General features: G+C 46.4%; 2 protein-coding genes across 3 annotated transcripts in view; one reads left to right on the forward strand and one right to left on the reverse strand.

Annotated features, from left to right (window-relative positions):
* LOC147612686 (farnesyl pyrophosphate synthase-like) overlaps positions 1-25,617 on the forward strand; it is a 37,633-nt gene that overhangs the window by 5,844 nt on the left and 6,172 nt on the right. Inside the window, exon 13 of one of the 2 annotated variants that reach the window (XM_086783252.1) lies at positions 18,367-18,447. The exons of the other annotated variant lie outside the window; for it this stretch is intronic. Coding sequence (XP_086639378.1) covers positions 18,367-18,447 — 81 coding nt within the window. The remainder of the gene's footprint in view (positions 1-18,366; positions 18,448-25,617) is intronic. 2 annotated transcript variants of the gene reach the window in all.
* Positions 14,961-15,633, reverse strand: LOC147612687 (uncharacterized). Its single transcript, XM_086783254.1, has 2 exons — positions 15,552-15,633; positions 14,961-15,421 (listed from the first exon to the last, which is right to left on the reverse strand). The coding sequence occupies exons 1-2, from the start codon at positions 15,602-15,604 to the stop codon at positions 15,088-15,090; spliced, it is 387 nt and encodes a 128-aa protein (XP_086639380.1). The 5' UTR covers positions 15,605-15,633; the 3' UTR covers positions 14,961-15,087.

Raw genomic sequence — 25,617 nt, forward strand, 5'->3', positions numbered from 1 at the left:
AACTAAGGGTTTTAGCTATTTTCATAGCAATTTTCTTTGAACTTTCTTGCTAAATCCTCTTGATTAGTGGTTTCTTTCATTAAATCTATTCATAAACCCTAGTTTCTTCCATACTTTCCTAGTTTCTGGAGAGTCTTGGTAGTTTGGAGGAAACGTTTGGTTGCTTTGTAGATCTTGGTGCAGTTTTCATCAAGAAAGTGTGTAGATTGAAGATTTTATGCAGATTTCAGTGTAGTTAATAGTTTTGTAGCAGATTTAAGCAGATCTATGTGAAGATTACAGTTCTGTAGGAGTTTATGCAGATTATTGTGCAGTTGGTAGTTTAATTATAGATTTATACAAATCTTACTGTGTAGAGTCAAATTTCAAGAATTTTGGTGCAGAATTTTCAAAGTTTGCAAAGATTATTATGCAGAGTTTAAATCTTGGTGTTGTGATCAAGATTCATTAAAGTTTGGTGCAAACTTATAATAGTAAGAGTGAACTTTACTCTCATTTTGTTTTATTTTGCATTTGCTTGAATATCGTGCAAGAAAGCTTGTTCAGCAATAGTTACAAAGAAAGTGTAAAGTTTCTTGAGAAGGGAGCCAAACAATGGATATTGTTGGAAATAGGGGTGCAAAAATGCACACTCACACACAGTGAAGAAACTCGAGAGCACAATGGATATTGTTGGAAATAGGGTTGCAAAAATGCACACTCACACACACACAGTGAAGAAACTCGAGAGCACACAATGAGATGATAGATAGATAATGAATGTGTGTTGTACAAAGAAGATAAGTATATCCCAAGATGGGTGTATACTAGCACGGGGAAAAAACCTTCTAAAGAGGAAAAAGTGTCTCGGCTAGTCCTAGTGTGCTTGCACACATCACTACCAAATATGGCTATAAATCTCCCTTGGGAGTGATGATGTGAACAAGGGGTGAGTTGGCACTAGAAGTACAGAGATGTGCCAGGCTCTTTGGACTGTGATAGGGAGCCTAGACCAGTTTTCAAAGAGAAGTAAGTTAGCTTTGCGAAAGCTTCAAACTTCTCTCGTGGGAGAGTCTTCGTGAACAAATCTACCAAGTTGTCATGTGTTGGCACATAAGCCAAGCTGATTTTCCTTGGAGATCATCTCTTCCTGACATAATGATAGTGCACCTTAATGTGCTTTGTGCGAGCATGGAAAATTGAATTCCTCGCACTGCCATAGCTATCAGTGAAGATGGTAGTGGCTAAGGATTCACCAATACCCAAATCAACAATAAGACGCCTGAGCCAAACACACTCAACTGTAGTTGTAAACGCTATCCTGTACTCAGCTTTACCACTAGAAGTGGCCACAGTGGGTTGCTTCTTGCTGAGCCATGATATACATGAATTACCAAGGCGAAAGCAAAAACCACTCGTGGACAGTCTTGTGTCATAACATCTAGCCCAGTCTGAGTTTGTAAATACATGCAGCTGTGATTTAAGGGAACACCCATTTGATAGATTGCCAATGCTTTGTGCCTGGGCTATGCATAAATCTGCTCAATATTGAGATCACATACTGAATGTCAAGCCTGGTGTTACACAAAAAGATAAGGCATCTAACAGCTTCTTGATACAAGCTAGCATCAAAAGAGTCACCTGTATCTTCCAGACTTAGTCGTAAACCTGGCTCCGGTATAATATATATTTTTTTCTTATCGTACAACAAAATACGGTGTTTTAAAAAAATATTATAAACTTAGGTATTTTTAATTTACAAGGCCTTCCGCAACCTGTAAACCATCCCCTTTGATCTTGGAACCTCAAAGCCTGGAGGTTGCTCAACATACACCTTCTCCTGCAGGTTACCATTAAGGAACGCAGATTTAACATCCATCTGATATACGGGCCACTGCTAAGAAGAAGCAAGGGCAAGAACGGTCCGAATCGTGGTCATCCTTGCTGTCGGGGCAAAAGGTATCCTCATAGTCGATGCCAGGCCGCTGAGCATAGCCCTTAGCTACAAGTCTGGCTTTGTGTTTGTCTATCGACCTATCTGATGTATACTTGGTCTTAAAGACCCATTTGACACCAATGACAGACCGTTTCGACGGCCTCGGTGTACCAACTCCCAAGTGTTATTCTTCTCAATGGTATCCAGTTTCGCCTGCATGGCTTTCCTCCAAGATTCCTGTGCAAGGGCTTCCTTGACGGAAGTGGGCTCTTTGTCTCGCATGGTATCCAGTTTCACCTGCATGGCTTTCCTCCAAGATTCCTGTGCAAGGGCTTCCTTGACAGAAGTGGGCTCTTTGTCCCGCATGATACGAGACATTAAAGCATAGTTTACCTGTAAAAGCTTCGCTAATGACTTTTATCATGGACTCTGTGCGATCTTCGAGGTCCGTCCTTTGTGGTCCATTCGGAGGGAAGCTCTGTGACACCTGACTCCCGAAGGGTGTCCACCAACCACGTGGGTACTCGAACAGAACGCGGAGTCTCTTGCTGCTCTGCGGGGGCTCATCTCTAGCTGCGGGCTCAACCTCCTCAACTGACTGAGGTTGTCCAGTTGGAACAATGGACTGGGAATCATCATCAAAATCTTTTGGGTCTCCAAGAAGTGGCGGCTCATCAACAGTGGAAACCAGAACATGCTCATCAAAGACCACATCCCTGTTGACAACAACCTCGTTTCTCTCTAGATCATATAACCTGTATCCCTTGGAAAGAGAGTTATATCCCACAAAGACGAGCTTTTGGGACTTTGAGTCGAGCTTCCCCCTCTGCTTCTTCAGAATGTGAACATATGCATCGCTCCCAAACACACGGAAATGGGAGACATTAGGTTTCTTGCCAAAATATGCCTCAAAGGGAGTCATGTTCGGTATTGAAGTCGTCGGAGAACGGTTGAGGATATGGACAGCCGTAGCCACAGCCTCTCCCCAAAGTGGACGAGGAAGATCACGATGCTCCAGAGGAAGATCACGATGCTCCAGCATCGTCCTCGCCATCTCCACCACAGTCCTGTTCTTACGTTCAACTACTCCATTCTCTGACGGCGAACCTGTATTGGCCAGCTCCCGCTTGATGCCATGTTCCGCACAAAATCTCACGAAATAATTGGAAGAAAATTCTCCTCCTTTGTCAGCCCGAAGAGTCTTCACCTGCAAGCTAGACTCTTTCTCCACCATCACATGCCACTCCTTGAACTGAGCAAAAGCTTGGTCCTTCTGTGAAAGGAAATAAACCCATGTGAATCTGGAACAATCATCAACAAGCAACATAAAGTACAAAGAACCTTCCAAGGATGCTGTTTGCACAGGTCCACACAAGTCAATGTGTACCAACTCCAAAGGTTTTGAAGCCCGCCTGGAAGCCTGTTCCGGAAAAGATTCCTTGTGCTGCATTACCACGAATGCAAGAACTACAGTGTCGTTGCCTACTGCCAACATCTGGCAAGCCAACCACCATCTGGTCTCGGAAAGCTCGCTGCAGTGCATCCACATTCAAGTGGCCAAACCAAAAGTGCCACAAATCACCAATCTGAGAACCTGTCAAAGAGGAGAGTGCGGATAGTTTGTATATACCATCCTCCATGCTGCCTTCCCAAACAACCTGGCCAGTCTCGCAGTCCTGCAGAGCAACAGAATGCTCCTCAAACTCCACCCGGAAGCTAGTCTTGCACACCTCATGCATTGACAACAGATGAAAACCAAGTGCGGGGACATAAAGAAGACGAGAGGAATGCTTTCCCCCTCTGCCATCGGGATGTTAGAAGTCATCTCCTGTCTATATTTATACACCAGGGCCTCTGTTGTGGGTGTGCCTGCCCTGTATAAGGTGTTTTATCGTTTTTCCTCACTCCCCATATTTTTTCCCATTTTTTTCCATTTTTTCCAGTGGTGGGGAGGGAGGCCAGAGGTTGGCAGGAGCACTTCAGGGCTGGCCGACTGTCCCATCTGCAGTCCTGGGGCTGGCCGACTGCTCACACATCATTCGTGGGCTTCTGGATTGCTGGCCGACTGGATGTATGCAGTCGTGGACCTTTTCATTGCTGGCCGACTGCTCATGCAGTCGTGGAGGCCCTTCAGTGTTGGCCGACTGCTCACATAGGGGCATATAAATAGGCCCCATGCCCCCACCACTTCCTCATTCAGTTTTCTGCGGGATCTTGTGTATAGAGAAGAGTTTACACACCTATCTCTCTGTGTTTCTTGTGCTGTCTATTTTCTGCATTCTACTTGCTCTTGTCTACCCAAGTTTGGTTATCATTTCCGCTGCACATTCTGACATGGTATCGAGCCCTAGGCTCGTGATAGATCTTGGGAGTTTTGCTGAGCAAGAGGGGGAGCGTTAGGTTGCTGATTGGTGGACTGTTTTGGACTGTATGGGAAGAGAAGGTGCAAGAGAAAGGCGGGCCAAAGGGGCTGGACAGCCACTTGCAGGTTTTACAGATTTTTTTTCCCACCCACCCGCCCACCCTTTCAGGTTACTCCCCGCGATGGCAGATTTACTAGAGATGGCTGAGAAGCACGTGAAGATTCCGACTCTCCCCACGTTCCTAGTGGATCGTCAGTTGGACGGGTCCAATTACGGCATCTGGAAGGTCATGATGGAGTCGGTGCTGGAGTCATGACCTTGCTGATTTTATCATCATCGGGGTTCCACGACCGGAAGCAGAGGAAGGGGAGTTACTGTCGACGAGGAAGGACCGCGAGGCACATGCACACATGTGGGATCGTGTCAACGCCAGGGTCCGGTCATTTATTTTCCTCAACTGCACACCACAAGTGATCAATCATGTGAAGCACATGACACTGGCGAGAGGCATATGGGAGCACTTGGCTTCTTTGTATAACAGGGTATCACCCATGAAACGGATCTCCTTGGAAGTGCAGATGCGGATTATGAACCCTGCAAAGTCTTCGACGATGCGGGAACACATTAACAAGCTGCAGGCCCTTCAGCAAGAAGTCCTACAAGCTGGGAAAGAGAGATCATCTGAAGACATGGCCATCACTTTGCTGTCCCACTTGCCTACTCAGTGTTCTGCTTTCTATTCCTCGTTGATTACGAGTGGCAAGCTCAGCACCATTACATGGGAGGAGCTTGTGCCAATGGTCTTGGACCAGGAGGAACGTTTCACGAACCCTCCTCACAGTGGAGGTTCGGAGGCCTTAACTAGCCAACGGTCGAAAGGCCGGAATAACAAGGGCAAAGGGAAGGCTTCACCGGAGAAGTCTTCTGAGAAGAAGCCTGATTCAGAACGAGAGAAGCTGAAGGCCGAAAGATCCTGTAATGATTGTGGCGAGAAAGGCCACTACTGGAGGAAGTGTCCTAAGTGGATAGGGAAGAGTGCTGATTCCTCAGCCTCAGCTGCAAAGACTCCGGCATTTGTGCACTTAGAGATGGTGGACTCAGATGCTTCATCATCTTCGAGCGAGGAGGCAGTTGGCTTCACCGCGAAGGATACCCGGGAATGGATTCTTGATAGTGGTGCTTCCAGGCACATGACTCCATCCCGTGACTTCTTTCTGGATCTGAAACGGCAGTCAGGTCGCATCCTTATTGGCGATAACTCCACTATTCCGATACATAGTGAGGGCCGGATGGAGATTATTCCCGACGGCAAGGGGGGCAAGCATGCTTCCCGTGTTCTTTATGTCTCTGCTCTGGGTTTTTATCTTCTTTCAGTGCATGAAGTATGCAAGACTGGCTTTCAGGTGGAATTTGAGGAGCATTCAGTTGCTCTAAGGGACCGTGAGACTGGCCAGGTTGTTTGGGAAGGGGGTGTGGAGAATGGTATCTACAAGCTCTGTGCACTCTCCTCGTTGACAGGTTCTCAGGTCGGAGATTTGTGGCACTTTCGTTTTGGCAACTTAAATGTGGATGCATTGAGGCGAGCTTTCTGAGACCAGATGGTGGTTGGCTTGCCAGATGTTGGTAGTAGGCAAGGGCGCTGCAGTTCTTGCATACGTGGTAAGCAGCACAGGGAATCCTTTCCGAAGCAGGCTTCCAGGCGGGCTTCGAAACCATTGGAGTTGATTCACATTGACTTGTGTGGACCTTAGCAGACACCATCTTTGGGAGGATGCGTTAGGAGCCAGGACATGGGGTCGGCTGAACCAGCATTGGTCGGCTGAACCAGAGGAAGGCAGGAGCCAGCGCATGATGAGCAAGGGGAAAAACCCTGTCGGCTGCATGACTTGGTGTTGTTGGTTGTACCAGAAGGGGCAAGGCGGCTGCAGGCGCTCCAGAGGACAAGGCGGCAGTGGTGACTAAGGGTCGAAGAAGACCACCAATCGGGCAGCGCTGAAAAGGGGCATTTAAAGCATATTAGACTGGCCGACCAGCAGCAGTCGGCCAGTACACCAAAGTGTCCAAGACCACTATAAAAGGAAGAGTGTGCTCATTATTAGAATCATTCTCTCCCCTATGGAGTGGATCAAGTATTAGGCTAGATTTTGGTGATGTTCACCTTTTATAAGGCAGCCTTTGGCTGTAGAACTAGAGTACCCTTTTTGTACTATATGAAATATACTGAATTTCCAGCACACATCTCTCTCTCTACTCTCTCTCCATATCTGCTTTTTGCATCAGATGTTTTCCAGTAGTGTTTAGGGCTGAAAGAAGACTCCCATAGCTTCCACGCGTTACGTTGGTATCAGAGCATCAGGCTTAGCAAAGCTAGACACTGAATCAGTCCCATATGATGGTGTACAGGCCCAAGGTACAGGAAAGTACATGGATACGAAGCCCAAGGCAAGGAGCACAGAACCGGGAAAAACTCCCAGGAGGTTTGTTGGTGGTGTTCCACAAAGCCAAAGGGGATGGCAGTCCTGTGAGCCAGATAGGTTCCCGGGCAACGGTCCCAAGGGAGGATTATCCTCCAAGGGCGATGTGAGTGCCAGACTCATTTCTCAGGAATGAAGACCAAGACAGTGTTCAGAGTCGGGGCAGGAATGGATTGTGGACTAGATGGAACAGATGCATAGATCTTCGTATGAGACAGAGTGGTTTGGAGATCGGGCCAGGCTTTCAAAGAAAAGGGTTGCCAGGGATGGATGGATGACAGAGGGACTTCGGGAAAAGGATTGGGATGATGACAGTCATCCAAGAGCAGGTTGGATTCCCGTCATCAAGTTTAGTAGAGGGGGATGTCATGTGCATGATCAATGCCATGTACCTTCTCAAGTGCTGATCTAGAGGAGGCAGCCAGATAAAGACTATGAACCAGCTAGGAGCACAAGAGGACAATGGTGGATTTAGAGCAAGGCCTGGAGGAGCTTCATGACCATGCGTTAGGAGCCAGGGCATGGGGTCGGCTGAACCAGCACTGGTCGGCTGAACCAGAGAGGAAGGCAGGAGCCGGCGCATGATGAGCAAGGGAAAAAACCCTGTCGGCTGCATGACTTGGTGTTGTCGGTTGTACCAGAGGGGGCAAGGCGGCTGCAGGCGCTCCAGAGGACAAGGCGGCAGTGGCGACTAAGGATCGAAGAAGACCACCAGTCGGGCAGCGCTGAAAAGGGGCATTTAAAGCATATAAGATTGGCCGACCAACAGTCGGCCAGTACACCAAAGTGTCCAAGACTACTATAAAATGAGAAGAGTGCTCATTATTAGAATCATTCTCTCCCGTATGGAGTGGATCAAGTATTAGGCTAGATTTTGGTGATGTCCACCTTTTATAAGGCAGCCTCTGGTTGTAGAACTAGAGTACCCTTTTTGTACTATATGAAATATACTGAATTTCCAGCACATCTCTCTCTCTCTCTCTCTCTCTCTCTCTACTCTCTCTCCATATCTGCGTTTTGCATCAGATGTTTTCCAGTAGTGTTTAGGGCTGAAAGAAGACTCCCATAGCTTCCGGGTGTTACATACATGCCGCATTATATAGGACCATAACGGATAATTAGTCCCGTCAAGCTTATCCTCAACGGATAACATCCGAAATACATCACTATCTGCCATTTTTGATAATACCCAAGCAAGTAATCACGCAACCTGTAAAGTGCGGAGTGCTCTTTGATGCAACCAAGGTGGCTGCTAATAAGGTTGTTGACAATAGAGACTTGCAAGGTGTGAAAGAAATGCAGAGTATCTGCACACTTGTTTGTAAATAGATCTGACAAAACTACTCCAGAATCTGATGGAGAACCCTGCAAATCCGCTTCTCGAAGATGTTAGCAGAAAACCAAAAACCACGCAAATGGCCCCCAAAACGCGCCCGGAATGAAAATCTGACCGCAAAACATGCAGTACAAAGTATTGCACTCTTCACGGTCCTCTTTCTTCTTCCAAAAGGGCTCCTTGATCCGATTCAAGAAGACAGGTGACTCGGCGTGAGGGGTAGGCAGCAGCCGCAGAGGGGCGAGGAGCGTAGGCTCTGATACTAAATGTTGGAAATAGGGTTGTAAAAATGCGCGCGCGCACACACCCACACACACACACACACACACACACACACAATGGAGAAGCTCAAGAGAGCACACAATGAGATGATAGAAAGATAATGAATGTTTGCTGCACAAAGAAGATAAGTATACCCCAAGATGGGTGTATACTAGCATGGGGGAAAAAAGCTCCTAAAGAGGGAAAAAGTGTCCCGGTTGGTCCTAGTGTGTTCACACACATCACTACCAAATATGGCTTCAGATATCAATGTTTTGGTGCATGTTCTTTATCAAGAAAGGTGCAGAATATGTAGTGTTGGTGTATACTTGTGTAAACATTGCTGTGTTGAATGCATTTCAATGAAATCTTGGTACAAGAGTATGCAGACTTGAGTTTTGATGCAAAATTGACAGATTTAATTACAAATAACTAGGTAAAATCAAAAGGCTAAACCCTAACAACTGTATTTGCAAGTCAACCTTGCTGGGAATTGAATGCAATCCAATCTGATCCATTGGTATTAAGTAGTGTGCACCAAGCACCACAAGGTTCCTAACTTGCAAACAAGCGTCAATAACATTGTTGGGAAGTAAACTAAATTGAGAATGCAAGACGCATATGCAGTAATATACAAGGAGTTGGTAATAGTGAGAGAAGACAAAAGTAAAAGCACAAAACATTGAATTGGCAAAACTGTCAGAATACGCAGCGGAGATGATGACCAAATCTGGGAACACGAGAGCAAAAAATGCAAGCAGAAAAACAGCACAAGAGAGAGAGAGATGTAGGCGTGTAACTCTGCTCTATATACACAAGAAGATCCCGAGAAATGATACAAATAAGGTATGGGGGATGGGGTCCTATATATACATCCCTGGGAGGGCAGTCGGCCAGCAGATAAAGTGCCCACGACTGCTGAATAGGTCCCACGACTGCATAAATGCAGTCGGCCAGCAGATGAATGCCCACGACCGAGGAAATCCAGTCGGCCAGCAGCCCAGTAGCCCACGACTGATGAACATACAGTCGGCCAGCACTGGAGTGCTCCTAGCATCCTCTGGCAACCCTCCCAAGCCTCAGAAAAATGGGAAAAAATACGGGGAGTGAGGAAAAATGATAAAACACCTGATAAGGGCGGGCACACCCACAACAAAGGCCCTGGTGTATAAATCTAGACAGGAGATGACTTCTAACACCCCCTCTCAGCTCCTGGTTGTGTAACCAACCACTGGGAGCTGGGGTGCCGCCTGAGCAAATCCTGAGAGAGCGACTTCGTGAAGAGGTCCACCTTACTGTCCTCCGTCGAACAGAACTCTAGCAGGATGTCATCAGCAACGATCTGTTCACGAACAAAGTGCCTCTGGATGACCATGGGTTCCTCCAATGGAAGCCCAAACCTGCAATGTAACCTCCTCCTGCTCCATAAAACTGCTCCTGGGCCATGAGTAGATCTCCTCGTGTCCGGATCTCCTCCCCAAACCGAGTCACTCCAACCGCGGAGTCGGTCTAACAATCCCCCTCCTGTGTACAAGAGTCCATGATCCTTCGCATGCCGCAGAAACCGCAGGAAACGCAATCCTGTCTCCCAAGAGACATCTGCAACCATGAGCTCAACCGCCTCATCAGGAAGCTCCCGTCCAATCTGGTGTCCATCAACCAAATCAATGAACCATATAGCTTCTGAGTCAAAGAGACATCACACTGCTCACAAGGATCAACACCTGTTACGGTGCACAAGCAAGTCCTAGAAACCTGATGAAACCTGTCAACCACCCCCTCTGAATCCGGAACCACAAAGCCTGGAAAAACCACCTCCTTCTGCAAGTAAGCACCTGCCACCTGCTTGGCTTTCCGAAAGGTCCCCGTGGAAAGAACATCCTCAACTACTGGAAGTTCTATGTCCCGAACACTACGAGACATCAGAGCATAAGTGACCTGTTCAGCTTCCTATGACTCACGAACACAAGAACTACCAACATCAGTACTGGAAAGTTCCTGCCAACTGCTGCCATCTACTGGTTAGCTATCCACCACCCGGTCTCGGAAAGCTCGCACCTGCAGCGTATCCACACACAAGTGGCCATCAACAGACTGCCACTCATCACAAACCTGAGGACCTGGGAGAGAGAGTGCTGAAAGCCTGTAAACTACATTCTCCACTCCGCCTTCCCAAACCACTTGGCCTGTTGCTTTATTCCGGAGAGCAACAAAATGCTCATCAAACTCCACCCGTACGCCAGTCTTGCACACCTGATGCACTGACAACAGATGAAAACCAAGTGCCGGAACATACAACACCTGGGAGGAATGCTTCTCCCCTCTGCCATCAGGAACTATCTCCATCCTGCCCTCACTGTGAACTGGGATAGTGGACGTATCCCTAGTAAGAATATGACCAAAAAGCCTGCAGAGATCCTGTAAACCGGAACGGGAAGGAGTCTGGAAGCACCACTATCGAGAATCCACTCCGGAGTATCCGTTGCGGAGAGTCCTCCAATCTCCTTCCTGCCTGAAGAAAATGAAGCATCGGTGTCCATCACCTCCAGGTGCACAAAAGCCGGAGTCTTCAAGATTGCTGCTGAGGAATCTTCACCCTTCTCGGTCTTCCGCTTGGGACACTGCCTCCAGTAGTGGCCTTTCTCGCCACAATCATTACAGGTCCTCTCTGCCTTCAGTTTCTCGCGGTCAGCGTCGGACTTCTTCTCAGAAGACTTCTCCAATGAAGCCTTCCCTTTGCCCGAGTTACGGCCTTTCGACCGTTGGCCAGTAAAGGCCTCCGAACCTCCACCTTGAGGAGGGTTCGTGAATCGTTCCTCCTGGTCCAGGACCATGGGCACAAGCTCCTCCCACGTGATGGTGCTGAGCCTGCCACTGGTAATCAAAGAGGAGTAAAATGCTGAGTACGAAGAGGGCAAGTGTGACAGCAACGTGATGGCCATGTCCTCTGACGATATCTCCTTCCCAGCCTGAAGAACTTCCTGCTGAAGAGCTTGTTAATATGCTCCCGCATTGTCGACGACTTTGCAGGGCTCATAACCCGCATCTGTACTTCCAAGGAAATCCTCTTCATGGGCGATACCCTGTTGTAAAGTGAGGCCAAATGCTGCCATATACCTCTGGCCAGCGTCATATGCTTTACATGATTGATTACCTGCGGTGTGCAGTTGAGGAAAATAAACGAACGGACCCTGGCGTTGACACGACCCCACATCTGTGTCTAGGCCTCCCGATCCTTTCGGATCGACGGTAACTCCCCTTCCTCTACTTCCGGCCGTGGAACACCAACAACGACGAAATCGGCGAGGTCGTAAGACTCCAGAACGGATTCCATCATCACCTTCCATATGCCGTAGTTGCTCCCGTCCACCGGGAACGTGGGGAGTGTCGGGATCTTCACACGTCTCTCGGCCATCTCAAACAGATCTGCCATTGCGGGGATGTACTCTGAAAAGGGTGGGTGGGTGGGAACAAAGAAGAACTGATACTTGCAAGTGGCTGTCCAGCAAATCAGCCCGCCTTCCTCTTGCTTCTCCTCTTCCCGAACAGTCCAGAACAGTCCACCAATCAGCCACAAAACAGCCCCCTCTTGCTCACACAAATCCCAAGACCTATCTAGAGCCTAGGGCTCTGATACCATGTCAGAATACGCAGCGGAGATGATGACCAAATCTGGGAACACGAGCAAAAAATGCAGGCAGAAAAACAGCACAAGAGAGAGAGAGATGTAGGCGTGTAACTCTGCTCTATATACACAAGAAGATCCCGAGAAATGATACAAATAAGGTATGGGGGCTGGGGTCCTATATATACATCCCTGGGAGGGCAGTCGGCCAGCAGATAAAGTGCCCACGACTGCTGAATAGGTCCCACGATTGCATATATGCAGTCGGCCAGCAGATGAATGCCCACGACTGAGGAAATCCAGTCGGCCAGCAGCCCAGTAGCCCACGACTGATGAACATACAGTCGGCCAGCACTGGAGTGCTCCTAGCATCCTCTGGCAACCCTCCCAAGCCTCAGAAAAATGGGAAAAAATACGGGGAGTGAGGAAAAATGATGGCACACCCACAACAAAGGCCCTGGTGTATAAATCTAGACAGGAGATGACTTCTAACCTTGCATAAAATAGAGCATTATAACTGGTTCAAGCAACATCAACAACAAATCCTACATACAATAGAACCAGAAACCTTGCATACAAAACCAGAGAAGAAGAGAAGCATTTTCAGTTTACTCTTAATATTGGCTCACCATAGAGAGGAACATATTCAAGAGGCAGGGCCAAAAAGTTCAAGCGCTTGAAGAAATTGGTGGAACTTGAAACAAAAGCAGGCCCAGGTTAAACCAAGAGTCCAAAAAGGAAGAAGGTTTCCAACAAGAGCAAGTTTCAAAACAAGAGTAGGGTGCCTTGCAAATGGACAACCAAGATGAGGAGAAGAGATCATCACCATCATCAGTGTTACCTGCTTCAACACCATCAAGGCATGCCGACTAGACTAGTTAAAGTGAATAATCTGTTCCCCAAGGCAACAGAAAGAGATATTCATGATTTTTCTCCTTTTCCGGAGAAATCAGAGCAGACTTTCTCGCACAGGAGGGAGGTTCTCTGAATTTTTTTTCAGAATAGCATCATATGCTTTCTTCATTTCCTCCTTTGTGCACTGTGGCTGCAGATGAATCCTATCAACTATGCCATCATATTTCCTCATTTGATGGTTTCTAAATAACTCAGCCTTGTTTAGAATAGATTCCTGATTAAACAAGAAGTCAAAGCAGGCCCAAAAAACTGCATAAGCATGCTCAGGCTTGGAAATCTCCATAAAATGTTGGTGCACCTCTATGTGTGAGCGAGGGTACCCAGGGGATCCTGAACTCAAACCCCCACAACCTAGGTGTCTTGGGCAACTTTTCAAGTCCCTGCCATTTGGCTCGAGATCAAGGAAGGCCTTGAGGAGGAGTGTGGACAGCCAGCACAGTGTCTCTCTTTGAAGCGGAAGCAGCTTGCGAAGGTAGGCAGTTGCAGCGCAGCATTCAACCCTTCATAACAAGCTTCATCGCCTTGGTATTGTTCAAGGCTCAGTGCAACATTGGCAGTTGCAGCGCATCATAACAAGCTTCATCACCCGTGGGGTTCTGTCATGCCATTTCATGCTCGTTCAGCAAGCCAGATCCCTCCAGTTGATATGGTTCTAAGCAAGATCTCTATTTAGCCACTTCTCGACTACATAGAGAGATATTGAGTAAGCTGCTCGAGGAGGATGCAGACTCGTTTGCGAAGTGGGCAGAGATGTATTACAAGAAGAGGCCAGAGCTTGTGAGCCAGGTTGAGGACTTATACAGAGCGTATAGATCTCTTGTGGAGCCGCGAGCGCTACGATCAGCTTACAGGTCACATTCACCAAATCCCACAGGAGTTGCAAGCTTAGTGCGGACTTCTTGGTGACTCCTAGCATCTATAGTTATCGTTTCTCATCGCCTTCTTGCTTAGGGCTCAGCACATCTTCGAAAAAAAAACTTGAGCCTCTATCTGATGATAGATGCCAAAGCTCAGACTTGAGCGCAACTGAGATCATTTTCACCAACCAGGAGGCTTCATCGCTTTGTTCTAAAGCTCAATGCATCTTCGACAGCATTGCTTTAAAAAAAAAAACAACAAAAAAAGCTTCATCGCGTTGTTTTAAAGGCTCTGCTAGAGAGCATCATTGTCAAATCCCCAAGAGTCTCCTCGTAGAGCAATCCTGCAACATGACTCGAAACCTACAAAACAAACATAGTTTCCACGAGTTTCGGAAATGGGGGTGCAGAGCACGGCGGGAAACGGAGTTTCGGAGTTTCGGCCTTCGGGAAGAAACGGGGAAACGGAGTTTCGGTTTTAGGGTTTAATACATACATATATAATTAATAAAAACATTACAAAAGCTTGAAAAATACATCTTTGCTCAAGTTCAATGTCAAAGACTCAAATGATAGATCAAAATTCAGAAATGACAACTGTAGGCTCAAGGCTCAAGCCTCAAAAGAGTCAATACAAAACAAGATCCATCATCCATCATCCATCATCCATAATCCATAATCCATATGTATAGACTATAGTAAATACAAAACATGATCAAAAAATATCCATGTGGCTGGCAGGCTGGCAGCAGCTGCTGGCATGACAAAATCCTAGAGCTAAGTGCTCCAAAAATCACTCATCAAGATCATCCATGGAGGAGTCGTCCTCCGACTCATGAGAGTCAGGCTCAGATGAAGAAATGGTAGGATCGTGGTCCTCTGCCTCTGCTGAAGTGGAAGCGATGGATCCCCCCCTCTGCCTCTGAGAATGGGTGGTGCAGCGGGTGTTGTGGCTCGGCACCGTCAGCTCCTCATAAAGCAAGGTGTACATATCACGCTCATTCCGTGGGATCTCTGGGATGAACCTCTCCCTCCTGATGTCGATCTTATCCACATTCACCTGCGAAGGCTCCGGATGTCGGGCATTCCTCTCAAGGAGCTGGAGGTTGCAATGACAAAACACCAACCGCTCTAGCTGAGCGGTACTCAGCCTATTCCTCTTCTTTGTATGGAAGAGGGCCCAAGTGCTCCAATTCCTCTCACATGGGCCCGAACTGCAATCCTGTGAGAGCACTCGAATGGCGATGCGTTTCTGTTATTGAAATGCACATACAATTAGAAATTAGAACTAAGTGGAAACAAGAAAGATGCACATTGTACAGTGTACTATGTAAACTGTAGTTAAGGGTAGTGAATTACCAGCGTGGGAGCACAATTTCCATACTTCTCCCACCATGAAACAGGCTGTAGCTGAGTCTCTCGAAGCTTTGCAGTCTCTCGACCAAAGCTCCCTGTCTGGTTGCGAAAGGCCAAGAGATCATCCTCTATACATTTCAGCATGTGCACATTACCAGATGTCAAGTTCCTCATGTATGTCATGAAGCCTTCTTCTAGCTCCTCGTTCTCGTATTGCTCCTCATCTTGCCACAAAGGATGCAATACATGTGCTACTGCATGAATCGGCCTGTGAAACCAATCCCATCGCCGATTCCACACAGCCTTGATTTCATCAACCCTTTAGAGATCAAACCATAAGATTAAAAAGGACAAAAAACAAGAGTCAAGAGTCGAGACCAATGTAAAGACTCAAGAGTAAAATAAAGATAAGAAGTAAAGCAAGGGTAGCCATGATTGAGGAGACTTACTGCTCTGCTCTCAAGTAGTCTTGCTTGTTGAGAGCCTCCCCAATCTTGTCCATGTACTCGTATAAAAGGCCTAGAGTACTGCCCTCCATGTCTGTAATGCGTAACACTGTTAGATGGGGTTGAGAGTTTTGATCAACCCCTCAACCTCTACCCACCACTCCTCTCTCATGACATCACGCACAAAAGCTCTTGCCTTGGGGCTCTCTCTCTCATCCCACTCTAGCCATTCATTTGAGTAGACAGTGCGTACCAACTCTCTGCGGACTCGCAGGAGTCTCTCAAGCACAATGAACATGTATGCAAATCTGGTGGCTGCAGGCTGCAATAGCTCAAGAGTGCTGTAGGCCCGATACATGCTCAAGACTTTTGGCCTCTTCTTCACAAACTTCACCATGCTTCGTGTGGTGCAAAAGATGGCTTCAACCCATTGTATTTGACCTATGTCCTCAATCAATAAGTCGAGGCTATGTGATGCACAAGGGGTCCACACAATGGCTGGAAATTCATCCTCTAGCATAGAGCCCATAGACTTACAATTACTTCCATTATCTGTCACCACCTGCACAACATTCTCAGGCCCAACTTGCACTATAGCCTCCCTTATATGTGTCCAAATAAATGCACCTGTAACTGTGAGACCTGGGAGGGAGGCATCAATGGCTTTCAAAAACATAGTGCCTTTGCAGCATGATACCAAAACATTGTATACATTTCTCCTGCGTACATCTGACCACCCATCACACAATATAGTGCAGCCATACTTTTTCCATGTTTCCTTCAAGGGCTCTAGCTGCACTTCTATGCATGATTTTTCCCGCTTTAGCTCTCGTGTCCGCAGAGCCTCAGATGTAGGGCCATCCCACTCGCATCCAATGCGGCTGATGGCCCTCATGGTCTTCCTCCATTGATTTGTCTTGGCCACATGAAAGGGAATGGCACACCGTATGAACATCCGGGTGAGCTCCCTAGTTGCCTCTGCAATTGCTTGCTTTTGAAATCCTGCTTGGATGCTAGCCCTTTGTACAGTATTTATTGGAGGGGTGTCTTGTGAATGTGATACATCACATGGCAAAGGAGTCCTCCTTGCATGCACACCCGACACTGGGGTAGAGGAGAAATCTGATCCTGTGTCTCTGCCTCTGGCCCTCTTTGCTGCTGCTGCTTGACTTGAACCAGCTTCATGCTCTTGACCACCCATTGCTGTAGATACTTCCTCTTCGGGAATGGCCAAACGCTTTCGCCTCCACATTTCAAGGCTTTTCCGAACATCTAGAGGAACAGAGGGGCATGGCCCTACATCTTTGTTTGGAACATGAGCAAGATGGTCCTTCACACGGGTGACACTCCCCGTTTTGACCAACCCACAATATTTACATCTCCATTTCCTGGAGCCACCAGATCCTGCATAACCCCCCACTTGCTCCACATGCTGCCAAAAAGGATCCGGAGTCCGAGCCATGTTACTTAGCTTACTTGTGCGGTTCGAGGTCGGAAGACTCGGAGAGATTCGAGAAGTCGAGGCTGTTTTCTGGTCCTGCAGGCTGCAAGCAAGGTGTGACTCCTTCTTGCTTGGTAGAGCTTAGATGGCAAAGGTGGAGGCCCCAAGTAGAGAGGTAGAGGGCTGATGTGGAGGTAGAGGAGTAGAGGGCAAGGTAGATGGGTAGAGCAGCTCCAAACAGGCGGCGGAAAGAAGGCGCAAAATGCCGGCGAAAGAGAGCACGCGGGTTTCTAAACCCTGGAAAAAATAAAACTTGGGAAACGCCGTTTCCGTTTCTAGAAACGTTTCCGAAACGTTTCCACGTTTCGGTGGTCCAGAAACGGCGTTTCTGGAAACTATGAAAACAAAGCCATAAAACGTGAAGGGGGTGCAGGCTTGACTCACCACCCAACTATGATAGCCGTTTAGGCAAAACCCACTAGACTTGGCTATCCCCACCATGATGTCCCATACCGCCACGGAGCTACCCTTGCAAGCCTCGAGACTACTGCCGGCCTCGGTTACCATGTATATCCATTTGATCCTGGAGGATACACGACTAGCTTCATTGTTGATGGTGGTTCCTTATCTTTTCTATTTGATTGAGATTGCCAAGGAGCCATTGTCTCGGAGTTTGCACGTTTCGGATTTCCTTTTGATCTAGGTGGGAGCATAGCTAGCTTTATCATTGACATTGGTTCTTTACATTTTTCATTTGATCGAGGCGGTTGGAGAGCTGTTGTCTTGGATTTCACATGGCTTGGACTTCCATTTGATCCAGGCGGTTGCATCATTAGCTTCGTCATCGACAGGAGTCCCTTATTCTTTCCATTTGACCCAAGGGTCATATACGACTCATGTATCGGTCTTTCATGACATTGATATTAAGTCATGGTTGTGTTTTTTGGCTTTTGTACATAGCCACTTGTATGTCTTTTCTTTGTGCACGACTACCCTTCGATTTCAAGGACAAAATCATTGTAGAAGGGGATGGTTTGTAACGAAGCAATTATACATGCACATGCACATGTATGGGTTTGGGCCTAGGCACATGGAACTTTGGTCCCTTGGGCATAGGTTTGGGGCATCGACATATTGTTAGCCAGTGTGAAATGGCCAAGCACTATATAAGTGACCTTGGTCTAGGCTATTGTACCTTTTACGACCCTTTTATGACCACTATGATCTTTGATATCTTTTGATACCTTTGGACATCTTTAGCTTTCTCTCTACTCCAGGCTAATCTAGGTTAAGCTAGGCTAATCCAAGTTAATCTAGGTGTAGCTTTCTTGTAGTGGATGGACTTGTTATTAACAAAGAGTTAAATTGGCTATGTAGTCTGTCTTCTTAGAATATGAGGAGGCGGCCTATGCAAAGCTGATTGCTGAAATTGAGAGTGAAGAAAATCAAGCACTTCAGGTAACTCATTGCTGCCAACTTTTTAGTCTTGAAGATGTGTGTGTGTGTGTGTGTGTGTGTGAGTGGAGAGAGAGAGAGAGAGAGAGAGAGAGAGAGAGAGAGAGAGAGAGACCCAAAGGGTCTCCAAGACCAAAAGGTAGTACATGTGATCCATGAGTAGACTGAATGTCAAAACGAAACATGAAAGCAAAAAAGCTAAGTATCTAAATACACAACGAGGCTTGCAAATTTGCATGAACAATGAACAATGAACAATCAAGGTAACCCATCCCACCATGTAGTATCGGTTTTAAGTAAGTAGCATCAATGTCAACCTTTTGTGACAGTGCTGCTATGGCACTGGACTATGTCCCTGCTGATCTAGAGCTGGCAGGAGGAGGGTCCTTATCTTGGAGCCAAGTGGCCTATGAGACCAAAATGAGTAGTGGTTCCATGAGGTAACTAGGAAGCATCACAGAAAAGAAAAGAAAATGAAACAATTAGCTACATACACAGTAGTGATCATATGAAGAGACACGATAGCAATACGAGTACAAAAAGTAGCCACCCGGCTCATATCATGAATAAAGGTACCATTTGTAGTATGATCACTGTGCGAGGGCATTATCTTTGACCTGCGATAGGCTTTCTATGTCACTCTTGAGGGGTGGACTGTCATGTGCATGCTTGTTCAGGGATGCCCATGGACATGTCCTACCAGGGTAGCCGCCTTTTGGGCAGGATCAGAGTCCGTGTTTGGACTGATGGGCTCCGGTTTTGGGCAGCCAGATACTGGACAACAGGGCGTCCAAGGACCCATCATCGTGGACAACTTTTAAATATATTGTATCTGGTCATCGTTGGCCAAGTTGGCCAACCATTGACAGTAGCAGCCGACCAGCTGTGTAGATCACTATGAAGGGCAAGTTCAGGGTCATATTAAGGCATTCAGAGTCTTCTGTAGAGCTAAGGTGTCTGGATCATCAGATTTGCAATCTTCATCCGAGCATCTCAGCTGGAGAACAGCTGGACTTGCATTGCATGGTAGATATGCAGGACAAATCTTAGTTTAGATCTGGGAACTCATTGTATATATTCATGTTTTGGCAATATACAGTAGTTTAGGTCTCTTGGATCTTCTCTCGTGTGTTCTGCCAAGTAGGTATTGTAGGTATTCTCTCATGTAATACAGAGAGAGGGTTTGCTGTTTTAACCACCCAACCTTGCAAGATAAGATGCTATGAATACTCTGTGAGCTTCACATTTCCGCCTGATGGCTTTCTAGAATTCGGAGATGGCTTGCTTTTTGTATTTTACTTGGAATCACTATATTTCCCCCCTAGCTAGGCCTTTTCCTATATCGGTTGGGTAGTGCCCCAATCCACACAAAGGACTCCGAAGTCCTCTAGAATCAATAATTTTATAACATCCTCAGGGAAAACCTATCATTACAGGGTATATAACACCACTTCCTCCCCCCAAGAAATGTTTGCATCCTCAAAAACAAAAATTAGGGAATCTCTTCTTTAAATTGCTTACTTGCTTCCAAGTTGAACTGATTTCTTCTTAAGGGACACTGCCAGAAACTTAGCTGAGTTTCTACACATCGCTCACTCTATCAATGTGGGAAACTCGGAACCAATCTTGTTTAAGAGCTAGTTGGTTTGTTGCTACAAAAGGAGCGGAATCGGAAGAACAAATCTTCCGTCATATGTGGGAGTGATGGGGCTTTTGTTGCCCAAGGCAAGGGCAAAGGAAAAGCCAAAAGCAATTTTCAGCCAAAGGCTGATTTGGGACAACCTTCACAAAAGGCTAAAAATGGTGCAGGCAAGCCTAAGAAAAAGGGCAAGTGTCAACTTGACACATGGTACTTTGACAATGGTGCTTCTAAACACACGACCTCTCAAAGGAATTTGTTCGGCTGTCCTTGAGGGCAAAACGGTGACATGTGTAAACAATTCTTCTTATCTAGTCAAGGGAGTTGGTGAGGTCATCCTCACAAGAGTAGATGGTGCAGACTTACGTCTTCCAGATGTATTGTACGTGCTTGGGATTAAGAAGAATTTAATGTGAGTTTTCTCTTTTGCTAAAAGAGGGTTTGTTGTCACAAATACGGAAGTGTGTACACAGAAAACCTTATCCCATACATAACATCATGGCATCATACATAGCATCTGACATCATCATCATCATCATCATACTTTGATACCAGTGAAACAACAATATGAAAATCTGCACAAAGACACAGCACTAGGAGCTGAAGTTGGGCTAGCTCCCCTTGAGGTATTTTTATTACCAACAAAGTGTTCGAGTACAAGAGAACGGGTGCCAGAGAGTAAACACTCTTCAAACTCGCACCATATACATCTAGAATAAGATGAAAACAAATCAAACAGTAGCCTGAGTACTCAATCTCAAGCTTCCAAGAGTCTCTCGGGCACAGCTACACCCTCTAGCAGTGATGCTGTCTCGAATAACTAGCCATGAAAACCTTGGCTCTAGCCACCCGAAGGTTCCACCCTTAGAGCCATGGGCTTCATGTAGCTTCAGAGACTATTTACCTTCAATTCTGTTGCGAAGAACCTTGCTGAATGGACTGCACAGCCCTGTTTTCAGCCCACAAACATGCTTTAAAAGTCACCCCAAGAGATGAGATGAGTGCTCTGTGGTTTGCCTTGAATCCGGAGCCTTCAGAGCATCAATAACCAGCCAAAAGACCTACTGTATAGCAGTCGACCAGCCCTGTAGAGAGGCCAAGAACGGTTTCTTCCTTCAAAGGAGAGAGAGGGAAGAATTGCCTTTTGCTGTAGCATCTATGGAGGCAGTCCCCCAACTATAAAACAGCCATGCTCTTCTTTGATCAGCTCTCTCCAATTCCCTTGCATGCCCTCCTCACAATTGGCACCGGCCTTGCATGTTTCACAGCAAAAATTAATTGGAAAGGGAGGCGCCTAGCTGATTTTGGCCCTCCCCCCCCCCCCCCCCCCCACCCCCAGAATAGCAACTCCTGGAGCTTTTCTTGGCTTGAGGGCTGCCCACTTTGAGTAATGGCCAAGTTTTGTTAAAAATTGGTCCCTTTTGATGTGAACACCTTAAAAATTGTCCACCCGAACATAAGTGTATGTGAACACTTTATAATTTGTCCACCCAAATTTAAGTGTATGTGAACACCTACACTCATAAACCTTAGTATAATAAAATATAAGGTGTGAATTGAGTTTGGGGTCACTTACCACCTACAAAAACACATAAGACCACTGCCTTAGTTCCAAACAGGTGTGCACACATGCGTCCACAGGGTTTCTCTTGGAGCCCATGGACAATCACAGGCATTTTCCAGGCAGTCAAGACAAGTCATTCATGCATGTCAGCAACACACAAATGCTTTATGCATAATATTCTGGATTCCATCTCCCAACTTATTCATCTTGTACCAAAACCTTCTCGGGGACCATCCATACAGGTATAAAGAATGCTCACGAGGGTGTTCACCCTTCCGTGAGACTTCATCAGCATGCTAGGAACTCTCACCAGGGTATCCACCCTTCCAGGAAGCCCTTCCACATGTACTGAGTCATGTCAGGAACTCACACCAAGATATCAATCCTTCCATCCACATGTAACCAGTCATGCTAGGAGCTCACACTAGGATCTCAATCCTTCCATGGAGTCCTTCCACATGTACTAAACCATGCTTGGAACACACACTAGGGTTTGTACCTACCCTTCCATGGTGTTCCTCCACATGTGCATAGTCAGAAATATGACATCTCCCTGGCTTCTAATGAGTTGTCCACAACTGAAATGCGGCCAAATAAACCTGCAGAAGATTCGGATAATCCTTGAAGTAGTCTTCATCTACCCATTTCACATCCAGAGCGGGGTAGTTCTTAAACTTCACAAGGAACCTGCGGATAAGCTTGCCACCAGCACTTTCCGTTCCTTATGAAACACAATCTGTTCTGGTTGAAGCACTTCTTCAAGCTCATCAATTTTTGGTTGGTCCTCAATAATTGGCTCGAGTGGCTCAGGACCCACATATTTCTTGAGGAGGCTAACATGAAAAGCATTATGTATGCGCCAATGTTCAGGCAAAGCAAGCCTGAAAGTCACCTCATTAATCTGTTCCTATACTTGGAATGGCCCATAGTACCTGGGAGACAGCTTTGGACATTTGCCTTCCTTGCTAGGTTGCTTCCGAAGGCATGCCTTCTCAAACTTGAGAAGCATCCAATCACCCTCTTTGAAATCCATTTGCCTGCAGCTTTCTTATGCTTTTCCTGAGTTCTTTGTATGGTTGTCCGTACTTGTGAGGAAGCCGTATCAAGATCTCTAACATACTCATCTGCAGCAAAGATTTCATCCTTTGTCTGAAGGATAGGTGGAAGCACCACTCTGTCATAAACAATCTCAAAGGGTGCTTTCCTAGTTGAGGTGTGCACTGTATTGTTATAAGCAAACTCCACAAGCGGTAAGTACTTCTCCCAATTTTATTTCGGCTCAGCCACATAGCATTTGAGCAAATCAAGTACAACTGAATTTGCAATTTCACTCTGCCCATATGTCTGAGGATGGTAAGTTGATGAAAAATTCAGCTTTGTGTCCATATTATCAAATAAAGCCCGCCAAAACAAACTTGTGGTTCTTGGATCCCGATCTCCCACAATAGTCTTGGGGCATACCATGATGCTTTAAAATCTGGGCCAAGAATATCCTCTCCATGTGCTTAGGCTTAATATTCTTTCGTACATGAATGAAATGAGCTTGCTTGCTGAACCTGTCTATGATGGTCCATGTGGTGTCATTTCCTTGCTGCGTTTTAGGCAAATCCATGATGAAATCCATAGCTATGGACTCGCATGGCTGATTCGGAATAGACAACAGTTGAATCAAACCGGGTGCCTTATGCCTGCCAAACTTCACTTTTTGACAAACCATACATTCGCGCACATATACATCTATGTCTTTGCGCATGTTTGGCCAGAAAAAGTACCTCTCCAAAGCTTGCGTAGTGTCAAGAATTCCTTTATGCCCTGCACATTCATCCATCACCTTAATCTGTAAATCCTTATGCACACATAAGCGATTTTGTATCATCAAATATCCATCTTGTATGCAATAGTTCGGGGCTGAAATGCCTTGTTGTAAATCAGTCCATACAAGCTGAAAATCCTCATCCGTATCAAACGAATTTCGCATATCGGAAAGGTCCTGATGATAGGTAACAGTGACAGCATGTACCTGTGGCCTTCTAGAAAGAGCATCTGCCACTACATTCTTTTTACTAGGTGTATGTAAAATCTAAAACTGAAACATAGAGAGGAAATTTGCCCATCTCATATGCTTCTCTGATAATTTAGCTTGCGTCAAAAAGTACCGCAAACTCTGGTGATCTGTTTTGACAACAAATTCAGCCCCAAGAAGATAATGCTTTTGTAAGGGCATGAATAACTGCCAATAGCTCTTTTTCATAAACCTGCAAGTGGAGCTCTGCATGTTGAAGACGCCTGCTCTCAAAAGCTATGGCGTGTCCTTCCTGATTCAAAACAGCTCCAATGCTGTCCCTATATGCATCACACTCAACTGAGAAGGGTTTATGTAAATCCAGAATAACCAATACGGGTCCTAATATTATACAAGCTTTTAACATTTTATTCAAGGCACGATAATCCACACACGTGATATGAACTGTCTTGCTTCTGTACCAACAAAACTGGCGAACAATAAGATTGTCCAGGTAGTCAAGACAAGTCATTCATGTAGGTCAGCGCACACACAAATGCTTTATGCATAATATTCTGGATTCCATCTCCCAACTTATTCATCTTGTACCAAACCCTTCTCGGGCACCGCCCATACAGGTATAAAGAATGCCCACCAGGGTGTCCACCCTTCCATGAGACTTCATTAGTATGCCAGGAACTCTCACCAGGGTATTCACCCTTCCATGAAGCCCTTCCACATGTACTGAGTCATGCCAGGAACTCACACCAGGATATCAATCCTTCCATGGAGCCCTTCCACATGTAACCAATTATGCCAGGAGCTCACACGAGAATCTCAATCCTTCCATGGAGCCCTTCCACATGTAACCAATCATGCCAGGAGCTCACACCAGGGTTTGTACCTACCCTTCCATGGTGTTCCTCCACATGTGCGTAGTCAGAAATATGACATATGTAGTGAACTTTAAAGACGACAAGTGCACAGTCAAGGATCGTGAAAGTGGCTATGCATTAATCACATCCAGCACATTGTACAATGGGTTATACCAACTTGATAGGTTTGATAGGAGAGAGCATGATGCTCATGTGGTTACCACTAACACTTGCCATGCAAGAGCTGTCGGCCTGTTCATTGGACAAATAATATTGATTTTATTCATTTAAATGCTGCTCTTTGTTTTGTATGCTGTCCAACACATGCTGGCCATTACCGGTTGCTGCTGACAGGCTGTCTAGGTCCCCCATGGGCTGCCGACAGCAGGCTGAATGCTCCTGCTGGCTGCCGACAGGGTTCCCAACCCTCTTCATGATGACTATGAAGATGGTGTTGTTGATGATGATGATGACTGATGTTTCTACTGATGATGATGGTACTGATGCTTATGCTGATGACCTAACTGTTGGATTAGTCAGGGGTTAAGATGTTCATGCTGAAGATTAAGCCATGACACGGGCGTGCACGTGACATTGTCCACATCCAGCGGGGGGCCTCCCTGTGTCATCCGCAATATTTCACAGATCTGAAGCTGCTGTATAGATGGTCATCTGGGGCTTGTGATGTGGGGGCAGCTGCGATTTATCCATAGTGACCCTAGGGTGGTATGTATCTGTGATGCTGCTTGTGTGTGCTCTCTGGTCCACCTATGGAGCTCATCAAAATCTAATGGGGCATCAAGTCGTCCTCTAGTGGTGCTCTCCTATGCCACCAAGAAGAAGCTTGCAATGGGATGCTGTGAGGTACCTTGAGTTCGGGTCTTGTGCTCTTTGAGAAGATCTCTATATATGCATAGCTCCATTAGGAACAATCCCAGGCACTGCTGGTCAAGGAAGTCCATAATCTTGAGAGAGTGAAATCTTCTGGGTCTCATAGTATATAAAACACATGCATATATAGTGCTCTCCCATCTCGACCTTCATATGGTAGAGACTACATACCTTGTCGTTCTTGGAAATGCCCTCTACTCTC

This window comes from Cibotium barometz, chromosome 45, assembly GCF_041138505.1.
Source record: "Cibotium barometz isolate CiBa-2024 chromosome 45, ASM4113850v1, whole genome shotgun sequence".
Classification (NCBI taxonomy): domain Eukaryota; kingdom Viridiplantae; phylum Streptophyta; class Polypodiopsida; order Cyatheales; family Cibotiaceae; genus Cibotium; species Cibotium barometz.